At 38.2% G+C, this 15,267-nt stretch overlaps 1 protein-coding gene and 1 long non-coding RNA gene across 6 annotated transcripts in view; one reads left to right on the forward strand and one right to left on the reverse strand.

The window, feature by feature from the left end:
* LOC137496292 (uncharacterized) lies at positions 1-10,310 on the forward strand. 3 transcript variants are annotated; one of them, XM_073910225.1, is made up of 8 exons: positions 1-2,090; positions 3,116-3,277; positions 4,508-5,335; positions 5,529-5,623; positions 5,727-5,777; positions 7,156-7,648; positions 8,224-8,329; positions 8,690-10,310. In XM_073910225.1, exons 1-7 carry the CDS (start codon positions 1,814-1,816, stop codon positions 8,310-8,312), a joined length of 1,995 nt encoding a protein of 664 aa, XP_073766326.1. In that variant the 5' UTR covers positions 1-1,813; the 3' UTR covers positions 8,313-8,329; positions 8,690-10,310. The 3 variants fall into 3 exon arrangements, with proteins under 3 accessions (XP_073766326.1, XP_073766327.1, XP_073766328.1); XM_073910226.1 differs by having other exon boundaries at positions 4,511-5,335; XM_073910227.1 differs by lacking the exon at positions 3,116-3,277.
* The window catches only part of LOC103911495 (uncharacterized), a 15,636-nt gene continuing 9,052 nt past the window's right edge, over positions 8,684-15,267 (reverse strand). For all 3 annotated transcript variants that reach the window (XR_012384227.1, XR_012384228.1, XR_012384229.1), the window contains exon 7: positions 8,684-10,868. This is a non-coding gene — a long non-coding RNA (uncharacterized lncRNA). The remainder of the gene's footprint in view (positions 10,869-15,267) is intronic.

A 15,267-nucleotide genomic window follows, 5' to 3' on the forward strand; every position in this document is an offset into this window, starting at 1 on the left:
TTAATAACAATAATATTGGTCATTTATTACAAGAAGTGTAACTAAGTATAGTGTTTTTATTTATTTATTTATTTTTGTGTGTGTGTTTCATTTTGTTTTGTTGGATAACGTAACTTTTATGTGTAAAGTACAGTAATGTATACTTGGTTTTTGGGTACCAAACTATATTTGTTTTCCATTTAAATTGTCTCTTGTAAGAGAATTCTGTGTATTTGTATAGGGGAGAAGAGAGGGATGTTCTTTTGTTGGGGTGGGAAATAATTGCGACAAAATGGAATTGTGTTTTTCTGTTACCTGTCTTGTGTAATCAAAAACAATAAACACATTGTTCAATAAAGAACGGCAGAGTCACTCGCTGTTTTCAAGAAACAACTAAAAACTCAACTATTTAGTTTCCACTTTACTTCCTAATCTGCAATTGCCTCTCTGGATATACCACTAACTGTACTCAAAAAAAAAAAAAAAAAAAAAAAAATTTACTAATGCTTTCCTTCTTAGACTTTACAGACCTGAAACTTGCCTATAGCACTTATTCATTGTTCCTCTTGTAGTTGTGTAAATTGCTTCCTTGTCCTCATTTGTAAGTCGCTTTGGATAAAAGTGTCTGCTAAATGACTAAATGTAAATGTAAATGTTGAAATTATAAAGTATCTGCGCTCTGAATGATTTTGAGATATTAAGCTTCAATGTTTTTGCATTTCATAAAGCAAACAGTGTGTGTGTAACATTTGTTTTTTAAATAAAAAGTGTTAATGTAAACAACATAAAAAGCATCCCATAATATAAATAAGTTGTCATTTAATAGGAATATGTCAATAACTCAATTTTGACAAAAATGTCAGATAGAACCTTATAATTCTAAGGTGACGAATTGGTGAAGTTTGTTCCTCACCACTGTTGCCACTGGCTTGCTTGGTTTGGGACTTGGGGAGCTGCGCATCGATGGATTTGCTTTTCAGTGTTTGGACTTTCAGCAGTGAAAATTAAACCACACTGAATTGAACTAAACCGCACTTCAACTGAAAACTGGACTGACATGGTTTCAATTTCAACTTACTCAAACTTCTATGTTAAGCTGCTTTGACACAATCTAACCTATAAAAGCACTACAGAAATAAAGATGAATTGAATTGATTAGACTGTGCTGTATGAATTAGAGAAATGAAATCCTCCATTACCTTTAAATTACACATCGCATCCATTCCACCGACAGATTACACATAAAAGGCCACAAATCATACCTGAACCCTCACTACATCTTTCGCTGTGACATTCTCAATATACTTCTTGGTTTCGTAACAAATATCTTATTCATAATTGTCTTTCCCCCTGGGATTGTGTTTACATTTTTTTAAGTATATTTTACTGTTTCTCAATAATAGTCAATAATAATGATAATGATAATAGTTGTTGTCTATTAAAGATTGAAAGATATTGTGTTAGAATCACATGTCAAAAGATTGTTAATGCAAGCACTTGTCAATTCAATGCCTTTTCTTCAGTTTTTGCTATTCAACAAGCTTTTTCTGAGGCAGACCATGACAGGGACTGTTGTTTATTGTTTACGACGATACATTGTAAATGAATAAATCAATAAAAATGACCCCAAAACAGTCTAAGCGGAGTAATACTTAAAGAATATTTATAAAAAAACACGAGGCCCTGAGACGCTGTTCGAAATATTCCAAAAGTGACGTCACTCAATAGAACATAAATGCTCGCATAACTTACATTTCTTACATCAGTTCAGTGATCATCCAAGCTACTGTAAGGATCATTATTTGGACGTGTTAACAGATTTTCACCAAATCTAATGGATAACGAACATCTGTCGACTTATTTTACGAGCGAACACATGAGTGAACTCGAAGACTTTCTGAGTGAAGCGACACAGCCTGTGATTGTCCACGCGATGGCAGCAACAGTACCTGTGTTTGGTGAAGGAGTGAACGGAGAGGTGGCTCCAGTGCTGGAAAACATGGACTTCTGCAGAAACCTCTGTTCTTGGCTGGACGAGGAATGTACTGCGGCGTCTGATGCCAGTACGACACTCGATGAGCCCTTCTCTGTTAATGTGGAGAAAACAACCGGTGAGCCTGTCAGCAAACACTCAAGTTGTCTATGGTTTAAAATAATGATAAAAACTGGGGAAAGAAAAGCTATTAGGAAATTAAAATAATGTATAAATGAAAAAAAGAGACGTTACATAACCCTAACCCCCCAAAAATCAATAATAGGATTTTAACAGAACATTTTTGTTTGAGGTAAATTGCCCTAAAATGAGACTTGGGCCTAGTCAAAGCGTTAAATACTCAGCGTTTACACAAACACTATATTCCTCGGTTTAGTCCCGAATTCATCCGCCTTTCTAGCCACAACCCAGTACTCTTATTCACCCCCCCCCCCCTCAAAACACACACACACACACACACTCAACACTATTTTAAAAAACCACAATATATTTCCAATTAAAACTAAAAAAGATCTTCAAACTGGACTTTTTCCTGCATATAAAACTGCGAGGTGGCCACCTCCACCAAATTTTGTACCACCTGTGCCTTTAGACAAAAAACAAGGCAGACAGACCCTAAATGATCCTCAAGCATGTTTTTTTTTTAAATAATGAAATGTCATGCATTTAATTAAATCAAATGTTAGCCATTTTTAATAGTTTACAAAGATCTTCAGAGTCACACGATCCTTCAGAAATTACTCTAATATTAATTATTATTATTAATGTAATAGTAATGAAATCAATAATGACTGGAGTAATATTTTCATTTGAAACTACATACGATAAGAAAGCAGTTATTTAAAATTGTTATAAATATTTATCGATTTAACATTTTTTTTACATTTAATAAATGCCATCTTGATGAACAGAATCATTTTTTTAAAAAACAACAAAAGCAAATAAAACTTTTGACTGGTAGTGTGTATATACATAATGTGTTCTGCATGTGCTAAGTTTTTAGGAATAGTCAAAAATAAATGATTGATTTTCTTTATTATCCCAACAATCATCAGAATATTAAGATCAAGTTTCATGAAGACATTGTGGTATGCATAAATCTGTTTCTAAAAATGAACCCTTATGTCTCATTTTGTTGTCCAGGGTCACATTTGGAGATCATCAGCTTTTGCAGTGACTTCTGTCCGTGGCTGGACGAAGACTGGACTGCAGCTTCAGATGCCGGTACAGTACCAGATAAGATGCCGGAGGAGATGCCGGATGAGATTTCTCCTCGGGAGAACACTCCAGAGAACGACACAACTGGTGAGATTGTCAGCAACCACTTCACTGTAGAATAGAAACATTTTATTAATGGGAACGATCTTTTAATTTTAAATCAATGATAAAAACTGGGTAAAGTTTAAAGAGACATTTAAAGGTATTGGGGGAATTAAAATAAATGTTTAAAAGAAACAACAAACATTACGCATTAAACAAAAATGAGAAATACCCAATAGTGCATTTTAACAGGATGAGAAAAGTTGTAAGGTAAAAAGGCCTACAGTGAGAGTATCCACTTGTTAAGTGTGATGTCATGCGAAGTGGCTTCTGGGTCCAAGCACTATATCAAACTGTACGGGAGCAATTCCAGCGTTATGGATGTGACATTTGCAGTAAAAAAAAAAAAAAAAATATATATATATATATATAAATTCCCGAAGTATACAGTATGTTAACATTACATTGAAACATCTGTTTATATTTTTTAAAACAACTAACCACAGAGTTATGGGATCAGAAAAATATCAATCTGTGAACATTAGTTATATTTTAACTGAGTAATATAAATGGGTTACGGATGTGACCAAAACAAGTTAGCGAGTTTACAGTATACAACATACTTTGTAGAAATTATGTGAATTCAACTGCATAACCCAAAATAAACGACGCTAATTAAAAGGATAAGAGTTGCCTCTCTATACAACAAAAATGATTTATTTTATTTGACAGTTTTGCATTTATGAGGAAAGAGCTTCGTTATGGATGTGACGTGTGAAATTGACACTTTGGAACTTTGGTAAATCAAATATAATAGTTTGAAAACATTGACAGACATTTTTTAAGTATGTTTAAAGTACTGTTAAATACTTGCTCACACAAACAAACATACAAACACTGTTTTACTGTTTTGGTGAAAACTGACATTTGCATGGAATTGCTCATGGGGAGACTCAACAAATGGTAATAATGAACATTTACAAAGTGATGTAATACTTTCGAAAATCATAAAAATCTAGAGACTAATGTGAACAGCATGATTTGTATATCAAATTCAGTGTAATGTGTTATATGACTAAAAAGTGGTCATAAATACATATTTTTCATGGCTTAACAAACTGATTTTTTCACTTGGCCTGGCCAATTTTTAAAAAATGTTTATTTAAATTTTCGTATAGAAACATATGAATATTTTCCTATATATGCCTATACATTTACTTATTGTCATGTTTCAAATTTTCTGTTTTATTTTCTTTTTTTCTTTGTTCAACTAAGAAGTTCAAACAGGAGGCAGCAGGAGGAGAAGAATCCATGCTTTCTTCAAGAGAGTGTGGAAGGCCATAAAGAAGCCGTTCCTCTGCTGCAGACGGAGAAGAGTGGGGACTCAAATACCACAGGGGGATCCACACACAAACGATGTAGAGATTGGTTTGGATCCAGAGCCTGTCCCTAGAACTTCTGGGCTCCAGAATACTGTTGATCTGAATCCAGGTCCAAAACCTGTCCTTGGAACGCCTGGGTGCAAGAATACTGTTGATCTGAATCCAGATCCAGAACTTGTCCTTGGAACATCTGGGTGCAAGAATACTGTTGATCTGAATCCAGATCCAGAACCTGTCCTTGGAACGCCTGGGTGCAAGAATACTGTTGATCTGAATCCAGATCCAGAATTTGTCCTTGGAACGCCTGGGTGCAAGAATACTGTTGATCTGAATCCAGATCCAGAACCTGTCCTTGGAACGCCTGGGTGCAAGAATACTGTTGATCTGAATCCAAATCCAGAACCTGCTCCTGGAATGTTTGGGCGGCAGTTTACTGTTGATCCGTTTCCAGATCCAGAATCTGCCCCTAGAGCGCCTGGGAGGCAGTTTACTGTTGATTTGGTTCCAGATCCAGAGCCTGTCCCTAGAGCGTCTGGGTGCCAGAATTCAGTTAATCCGGTTCCAAATCCAGGGTATGAGCTTAGAAACTGCAAGAGCCAGTTTGCTATTGATATAGATTCAGATCCAGATTCAGATCCAGATTCAGAGCCTGTCCCTGGACCATCTGGGCTCCAGGACACAGCTAATGGGGAATCATCATCTGCCACAGGACCAAATAGAGGTGAGTCTGATTTCAGGACTCGGAAGTCATGTACAAGACATAAACACAAAGTGTCAAATTCAATTTTGAGACAAACAGAACTATTATAAATTCTACTGTAATATATTTGTATATATCTGTATACTGTAATACTGTAATATATATATATCAGTGTGAGAGAATTGAAAACACTTAACCTCTTCTTTTTTTTCAGTATTTATGAAGAGTCTCTACAGATTGGGAGATATTCTGGGAACTGGAAGCTTCGGCGTAACCTACAAAGCAATCCGTAAATCTGATGGCAAGGAGGTAAAACTCTTAGTGTACAATTTGCTTCTTATGTAACTTGTACCCTTAATCCAAGCTTGTCAATAATACGTGAAAAACTAATACTTGGATATTTGCTTTGCAGGTTGCCATCAAGAGGATCCGCAAGAGAAACGGTGACCGTTACATATCAGTAGTAAGTTGGCAAAACTTCACTCAATATTTGATTCGTTATTGGTTTGGACACTATTACTGTTGCATAGTTGAATTTTAAAAGGCAAAATCCAGTCATTTCTGAAATAATATGTTCAAGCCGAATAAAATAATGTTTAGGGCTTAGGTCTCAAACTCAATTCCTGGAGAGCCGCAGCTCTGCTCAGTTTTGCTCCAACCCTGAAAAAATATAGCTGATCCTAATAATCGAGGTGTTCAAAAGAGTCTTGAACACCTTTATTAGTGGAATCAGCTGTGTTTGATCAGGGTTGGAGCAAAACTATGCAGGGCCGGTGCGGCCCTCCAGGAATCAAGTTTGAGACCTATGCTTTAGATCAGTGGTTCTCAAACTGTGGTACGTGTACCACTAGTGGTACGCGGGCTTCCTTCTAGTGGTACGCGGAGGAATCAAATATGTCATATATACATGCAAGATAAATTTCAAAATTTATCACAAATGATTTATATATGAATATGATGACATATAGCCCATATTAATAAGGCCCAAGCAACATTTCCAGGTTGACGAATAGGCTACTATATGTTAATACTTTACATATAAAAAAAGCACATATAATTAAAACATTGACATTTTATTTTGGCTGTTTGTTGTTGTTGTTGTTTTTTACCTGTAAGCACAATACAGTGTTTATGTTCAAAATATTTATAATGTTTAAAGCAGCTGACAATAATAAATATTCTTACTAATAGGAATTATTCTGCCTGGTTTTTGAACTGTGCAGAGCTGTAGGTGCTTAATTAGGCCTACTACGCCACTGTATTTTAATACTGGTCATTATAGTGTTACTTGGAGGGACAATTTTTTTCTGAGGTGTTACTTAATAAAAAAAGTTTGAGAACCGCTGCTTTAGATGAAATCTGAGAGCTCCCCCATTCTCCATAGACATCAATGGTCCAGGGGCATTCAGAGACCAGAAAAGGAGCCAAAAACATTGTCAAAACAAATTTTTCCCTCCTGTACCAGGTCAGGGTGCACATTTTCTACAAGCAGTTTGATTTACTGTCAGAGTCAGCGAGACGCAAGTGTCTTATTACCGGTAGTAAATGCACACCCTGACCTGATGTGGAAGAATTGGTCAAACAAAGTTTTTTACAGTTTCATAAGTGTTCTTGGAGCTTCGTATGATTACACTTGAAACTGACTTTGAGTGCCTAAGGAACGCTACTGTCTGTGGAGGATAAGGGAGCTCTCAGATTTAATCTAAAATATCTTCATTGAGAATATCTTCTTTAGGGGTTGAAATAACATGAAGGAAAGTCTAGTTGAACTTATCCATTAAATAATGGTGATCTTTCTTCACATCTACAGCTAGTAACCCTTGTTCTCTTTTTCTTTTTAGCCTGGTTATTCCAAACCAGTACTAAGAGAAGTGGCGTTTATGCTCATGCTGAAAGACCCTTCCAAGAGCATATACCTGATAGAAATGTACGAGTGGTTTGATCAAGAAGGGTTCATTTCACTTGTTTTGGAATACCCCAAACCTTGTACATCGCTGCGGATCTTTGTAAAGCGACGTCACACGCTGAAGGAACCAATTGCACGCTGCTTGCTGCACCAGTTAATCCTGGGAATCCAGCACTCCCTTGACCATGGAATTTCTCACAATGACTTGCATGCTGAAAACATCCTGGTGAACACAAACACATTGGAGCTCAAGGTGATTGACTTCGGCTGTGCTAGCAAATGCGAGGATGAAGAACAAAGGATCATCATCTTGGGGAACATCTGGAGCGTCGGCCACCTGCTGTATTTTATGGTGAACGGAAAAGCGCCAGTGTACTCCAGAGATGAATGGCAACCACGCCTTTTATTTAAACCCAAGATATCCAGCGGTGAGTAAACAGACACTGATAAATTTAAATGCCTCAACCTGTTGTAGTCTTATGCCTCATTCACATTTGCAGCAGATTACCACCTAAAGCGACCGGCAGCTACAAAGTCGCTGGTAGTGTGAGTGAGGCATCAATGTCCACAACAGAATCAAACTGTGGCCCTAATGTCACCATATATATTAACTCAGGAAGGGGCAATTTGAGGGCCACCGTCCTGCAGAGTTTACCTCCAAACTCTTATCTTGAAGAATCCAAGTTATCTTGAAGTCACACTCCATTGCTTACATTAGTCTACTCAAAGGAGTGAATGTAAATGAATGAGGGAATTAAATGCACTTCAAAACCTCCACCATGGTTTCGGACATTACTAGAAAAGGCTACTCCCTCAAATAGTGTACTTGGTGATTTGAGATATAGTCATTGATTAGCTTGGAGTGTTTGAAGAAAACTCTGCAAGACACCGGCCTTCCAGGACTTTACACTAGCTTGTTTTACTCACAAATGTCAGAAGATATCTTCATTAATGTCAGCTTTGGTGCAGTGTTGACTAACCATCTCTCTTTCTCCTCATACAGAGTGCTGTGATCTGATTGAAAAGTGTCTGAATCACAATTTGGAGACACTGGAGGAGGTCATGCAGCACGAGTGGATGAAGAAGGTGTGAATGAAGACCAGATGAAGGTAAATACAACTGATCCCTTAGGAAACATACTACTCTAGAGGCTGCACGATTTTTTGCGATATATATTGCAATATGAATACAATTCCATCAGATGACTTGATCAATTTTAACGATTAGGGTGATTCTGCAGTGGGAGTACATCTCCATAAAATCTAATAAACACTCTATAATTGGGGTCCGCCGACACATTTTCAACACATTTTCGACACATTTTCACATCGCATTTCGATGTTTCGTTTTATCAGCTGATTGTTGGAGCTTTAAGAGGCTGTTCATAGACAAGATTAGTTCAATCTTAGTGTGAAATATACAAATTCTGGACATGTCTAACATTTTTTTTCTTCTTTTGTTTTCCTCAGTGAAGACCAAAGCAGCAAAATCATCCTCATCTTTACCAGGAAACTGCCGCTATTGTTCAGGCAGATTTGAAATGTATAGAAATGTATAAGAATAAACTGTTGTATGAAGTCATTATTTGTATTTTATATGAACACAAATGTCTTATCATAGCTTAATAATATACTGATTACACCTTCGGTGGTTCTGTTTGAATATTGTAAAATGTATGAAAATATTAGTGAAACATCTTTCTCCTCAGTGTCAGTATATTTTGCACGTTCATGAGCACTGTGCAGTGATGTATAGCTCCTTCCAGATGCCTACACCCGACTTCCTCTGTATAAAAAAACTAGCACAGGCGCATCTGAGGTATACGTAAGCAACGTGACATGCAAAGAAAGAGCACAGCGCTCGAGACCATGCCCCCTATACTGACACTGAGGAAATAAATGTGGATAGTCGTTATTCTTGTTTTAGTCATATGGTCCGTTTTGAGGAGGTTTTTGGTTCTTTTTCTTTTAGATCTTATAAATTTGATACAATTGTTTTTGATACAAATGTGAAGTTTCACAAACTAATTTGGAGAGGAGCATGTGATATGATTGACCGCAGCTGGTCCCTATCGCTAATCATTAGCTAGCCAATCTGATTATTCCAACTTTAACATAAATATCCAGCCTAACTTCATTCCCTATCTTCATTTTGGAAGACCCCCATCATCCATCCTTTCTCCCTCCGCCTCAATTCTAGGATCGGGCAACACGGTGGCTCAGTGGCTAGCACTGCTGCTTCACAGCAAGAAGGTCGCTGGTTCAAGTCCTAGCAGAGTCAGTTGGCACTTTCTGTGTGGAGTTTACATGTTCTCCCCGTGTTCGCGTGGGTTTTCCCCGGGTACTCCGGTTTCCTCCCACACTCTAAAGACATGTGACACAAGTAAATTAAATAATAGCACCAGGCACAAGCACTTAATGCAAGAGCATTATCTAAGTGTGAACTCATGAATCATTTATTTATTTATTTATTCATGTACTGCATTTTATTGTGGAAACCAAAGAATTGTATTGTACAAGAAGACTTCTGCTGTGAATGTGCCCTTGACACTGTGGAACTGAATTGTTGAATGAAGTCATTATTTGTATTTTATGTGCACACAGATGTCTTATTTTAGCTTAATAATATACAGATTACGCCTTCAGTGGTTCTGTTTGAATATTGTAAAATGTATGAAAATATTTGTGAAGTTTGTATCTTCTCCTCAGTGTCAGTACATTGTGCACGTTCATGAACAGTGTGCAGTGATTCCAGATGCCCACACGTGACTTTCTCAGAAAGCACAGCAATCATGAACGTGCCCCCTATACTGACACTGAGGAAATGAACTTGGATTGTCATTATTTTTTGAGTCATATTCTCCGTCTTGAGGACGTTTTTGGTTCTTTTTTTAAGATTTTATGAATTTTTGATACAATTTGTAATTTTGATTGTTTTTTATACGCTATTGCACTATTTATTTGTTTATTCATTCATGTACAGCATTTTATTGTGGAAACCAAATAATTTCACTGTACAAGAACACTTGTTCTCTACTGTGCACATGACATTTTAAAATGTTGTTGAGATGATGTTTTGAGTTTGCATTTTAAATAAATAAATATATATAATAAAGTGACTGCTGTTCTATTTAATCAGTTATTTATAAGGAATTAATGTAGTATCTTTTTAAAAATGGGGACAGGGTTGTTAAAAACAGACATAAACCAATTTAACACAAAAAAGTATAATGCTTGAAAAGAGATATACTTACTGATTAAAACTATTTCACCAGACAAATATTAATAAGTGGATTGTCAAATGTGCAGTCTGGTGCTACAAGTTCCCTGCAGATTTAGGTTGTGTTTCAACTCACATGATGTATGATTCTGCTGACTGCATATTTATTGCTAATAAAATCTTCCAGGTAATGTATCTCACACAACAAAATGGCAGGAATAATTTTAATAATAGTAGTAGTAGTTGCATTCTTATCACCCTTTAATTAAACTGCATTAAAGGGTGATAAGAATGCAAACCAAATAGCCTAATATTAATAACCTCTCAATGGTAAAGCCACATACTCACACCTGCAGCTTCTCCATAATGGACGTCCAGTGTTCTTCAGCCCCTGGCACCTAGACTGCAGTTCTGCACAAGAAGTTTGGGCTGAGGAGAAATGGTAAAACTGAGCCTGTTTTTTTTTTTCCTTCACTTTCGTCAATTCATCACCTTGATTTCAGACTCTCTTCCTCCATCTTGCAAACTCTCTGCACTTGATACGAACAGCGCCACTGATACACTCTGCTCCACACTAGCATCATGTCTAGACAGATTATGTCCTCTTACATCCAGGCCAGCCCGTGCCAGTCCTCCTGCACCCTGGCTCTCGGATGCTCTCCGTGAGCATCACTCAAAACTTCGGGCTGCAGAGAGAATTTGGCGGAAAACTAAAAATCCTGCACAGCTCTTAACATACCAAACTCTTCTGTCTTCTTTCTCGGCTGAGGTTACTTCTGCAAAGCAGACATATTACCGTCTGAAAATCAACAATGCCACTAATCCTCGCCTACTTTTTAAAACATTTTCCTCCCTCTATCCTCCTCCTCCACCCGCATCCTCCACACTTACTACTGATGACTTTGCTACATTCTTTTGCACCAAAACTGCAAAAATCAGTGCTCAATTTGCTGCACCTACAACAAACATGCAAGATACACCACCAACACCACACACACTCACCTCTTTTTCTCAGCTCTCTAAGTCTGAGGTGTCCAAACTCGTGCTATCTAGCCATGCAACCACCTATCCACTTGATCCTATTCCCTCTCATCTTTTGCAAGCCATCTCTCCTGCAGTCATACCAACACTGACTCACATAATTAACACATCTCTTGACTCTGGTTTATTCCCCACTTCATTTAAGCAGGCTAGGGTAACCCCACTGCTAAAGAAACCCAACCTGGACCATACGCTACTTGAAAACTACAGACCAGTATCCCTGCTTCCATTCATGGCCAAGATTCTGGAGAAAGTAGTGTTCAATCAAGTCCTGGACTTTCTTACTCAAAACAACCTCATGGACAACAAGCAATCCGGCTTTAAGAAAGGCCACTCCACTGAGACTGCCCTTGCTTTCGGTCGTGGAGGATCTCAGACTGGCTAAAGCAGACTCTAAATCATCAGTCCTCATCTTGCTGGATTTGTCAGCTGCTTTTGACACTGTAAACCACCAGATCCAGCTATCTACGCTTGAGTCACTGGGCGTAGCGGGCACTGTTATACAATGGTTCAGATCTTACCTCTCTGACAGGTCATTCAGGGTGTCTTGGAGGGGAAAGGTGTCCAACCTAAAGCATCTAAACACTGGGGTACCTCAAAGCTCTGTTCTTGGGCCACTTCTCTTCTCCATCTACATGACATCTCTAGGACCAGTCATCCAGAAACATGGATTCTCCTACCACTGCTATGCTGATGATACCCAGCTACACCTCTCTTTTCATCCTGATGGTCCCTCGGTTCCAGCTCGCATCACCAGCCTGCCTGTCGGACATTTCACACTGGATAAAAGATCATCATCTTCAGCTTAACCTCGCGAAAACAAAAATGCTTGTAGTTTCTGCCAACCCGACTCTACACCATAACTTTTCAATCCAGATGGATGGGGCAACCATTACTGCATCCAAAATGGTGAAAAGCCTTGGAGTAACGATTGATGACCAACTAAACTTCTCTGACCACATTTCTAGAACTGCTCGATCGTGCAGATTCACACTCTATAACATCAGAAAGATCCGACCCTTCTTATCTGAACATGCAGCTCAACTCCTTGTTCAAGCTTTTGTTCTCTCCAGATTGGATTACTGCAACTCTCTACTAGCGGGGCTTCCAGCTAACTCTATCAAGCCTCTTCAGCTGCTCCAGAACGCAGCAGCGCGAGTGGTCTTTAATTAACCTAAAAGAGCACATGTCACTCCGCTGCTCATCCGTTTGCACTGGCTGCCAGTTGCTGCTCGCATCAAATTCAAAGCTCTGATGTTTGCCTACAAAGCGACTTCTGGCTTTGCTCCTTCTTATCTGCTCTTACTTCTGCAGATCTATGTGCACTCCAGAAACTTGCGTTCTGTGAATGAACGTCGCCTCGTGGTTCCATCGCAAAGAGGGAAGAAATCACTTTCCCGAACGCTCGCGTTCAATCTGCCCAGTTGGTGGAATAAACTCCCTAACTGCATCAGAACGGCAGAGTCGAGTACTTCCTGTTATGGCGGCAAGGTGAGCAGACGCGTTTTTCTCGTGCTTAATTGCTTTTCAATAAATCCTGCATAATATTGCAGAGAGAGGTCATATAAAGAGACAAAATTATAAGCATAAGAGAAAATCACTTCAAACATGCCAAAAAAGCGGCTAAAGAGAAGAAAACGCAGGAGAGCTCCGAGGAGGTATGCCAGGAGCTAACGTTAGCTGAAGGCGAGCCGTGCTCACCGGAGCTGTCACATGCTGACATGTCCGCGGATGTTGAACAAGTCATAAACATGGAAAATCCATCAACAAAGGACCTCATGCTTGCCATAACATCTTTGAAACTAAACTTTAACACAAAAATTGACGGTGTACTGACGGAAATAAGAATTGTCCAAACGGACGTGAAAGACTGTAGTGGGCGTATCATGGAGGCCGAAAAGCGAATATCCACAGCAGAAGACGAGATACAAACACTGAAGGAAACTATCGAAAAATTTGAGAACAAGACAAAAAACCTCAGTAACAAAGTCGAAGGTTTAGAAGGCAGGAGCAGACGTAATATCCTGCGCGTACTGGGCATACCCGAGAAAGTAGAAAGCAATGACACATGTTCCTTTATGGAAAAATGGATAGCGGATACTCTGAAGATAACGCCGCCGGTTTTGGAGCGAGCGCACCGGACAACAGCGAGCCAAAGTTCTACTACGTATCCGAGAACTATCATCATCTAGTGCTTAAACTACAAGGACAGAGAAAACATCTTAAAAGCTGAGCGGATACAGAAAGAGGTGATGTACCAAAACAACAAAATAAGATTTCTTCCTGACATGACAACGGAGGTGTAAAAGCTACAGAGGAATTACGACGGTGTAGGGAAGCGGTTACAGGAACTCGGTCTGGATAAACACCGGGTAATATACCCCGCACGGCTCCTGCTGACCAATGATGACCACACAAGTCATCTTCAATACACCAACGGACGTGAATAAGTACATCAAGAAACTAGAGACAATGACAAAGCATGACTAAATTAAACGTAACTTGATAAAAACTTTTATTTAACTTAAAATTTCGTCAGATGTGGCTGATGGAAAAGGTATGTAGGGCCTAAACTTGCTGGAAACATGACATTGTACTTCTTACAGACTCGATTCTCTTAAAATACTAATATAATGTTTTAAAAAAGTCATGTTTAAATATATATTTTATACCGTTTTTTCTTTTGGCTTCTTCTTAAAGTGCAATAGGCGCTTCTTACATGAGTGATGAAAAATACCTGCATATATGACACAATATACTTTCAGTTGATAGATAAAATCTCTTATCTGGATTAGTTTTTCTACATAGACAAGTAATTGAGCTGAGTTTTGGTTTACAGGAGAATAGTTCCTCAGTATAGTGTGGACCTATTCCTGATAATGGAGGGAAGTTTTTTAGGGGTTTGGGGGAGCCTGTATGTTCTAGTGAGTCAGGCTTGTGTTCTGGGTGGGTTGCTCTCTTTCTTTTCGTTTAGGTTTTTGTTTCTTATGGTACCTTTTTATAGGCTTTTATCGTTATTCTTGCACTAAGAAAATGTATCTTTCTCTTTGTTAAATGTGACAGAAAAAATGACAGACGTTTTGATTGAATGTGTATCTTGGAATTGTAGAGGCCTACGAAAACTAACTAAAACAAGTAATGGATAGAATAAAAAAGATAAAAGCTAAAATTGTGTTCCTGCAGGAAACTCACATGTTAGATCATGAAATAATCAAAAATTAAGCGTAGATGGCCAGGTCAGGTATTGTCTTCAGCTTACTATTCGAACTCCAGAGGAGTTATAATTATGATACATAAGTCTATTCCTTTGCGCATTGATAAAATTACAAAAGACCCCAAAGGTAGATTTTTGATTGTACAGGGAAATATTCTATCAACTCGGATTATTCTAATTAATATATATATAGACCTATCGAGGATAACGCAGATTTTTATAATGATTTATTTTTGAGAATCTCCATATTGCCCGGAAAACACATTATGGCAGGTGATTTCAATTGTGTCTTGCAGCCCAGTAAGGACCGGTCATCTGGGGTTGATAACACCCATGTAAGGTCTAGGAAAGCTTTACAATACTTTATAAAGGAACTTAACCTGGTGGATATATGGAGGTCTCAAAACCCAACAAAAAGAGAATATTCATGTTGGTCGAGTACTTCTAAAGGATACTCAAGAATAGATTATTTTCTGATTTCAGCTGAACTAATTTCATGTATCAGAAATTGTCAATATAGTAGTATTCTTATCTCAGATCATGCCCTTGTATCTTTGACATATGTCGAACCAA

This window comes from Danio rerio, chromosome 8 (genome assembly GCF_049306965.1).
Source record: "Danio rerio strain Tuebingen ecotype United States chromosome 8, GRCz12tu, whole genome shotgun sequence".
Classification (NCBI taxonomy): domain Eukaryota; kingdom Metazoa; phylum Chordata; class Actinopteri; order Cypriniformes; family Danionidae; genus Danio; species Danio rerio.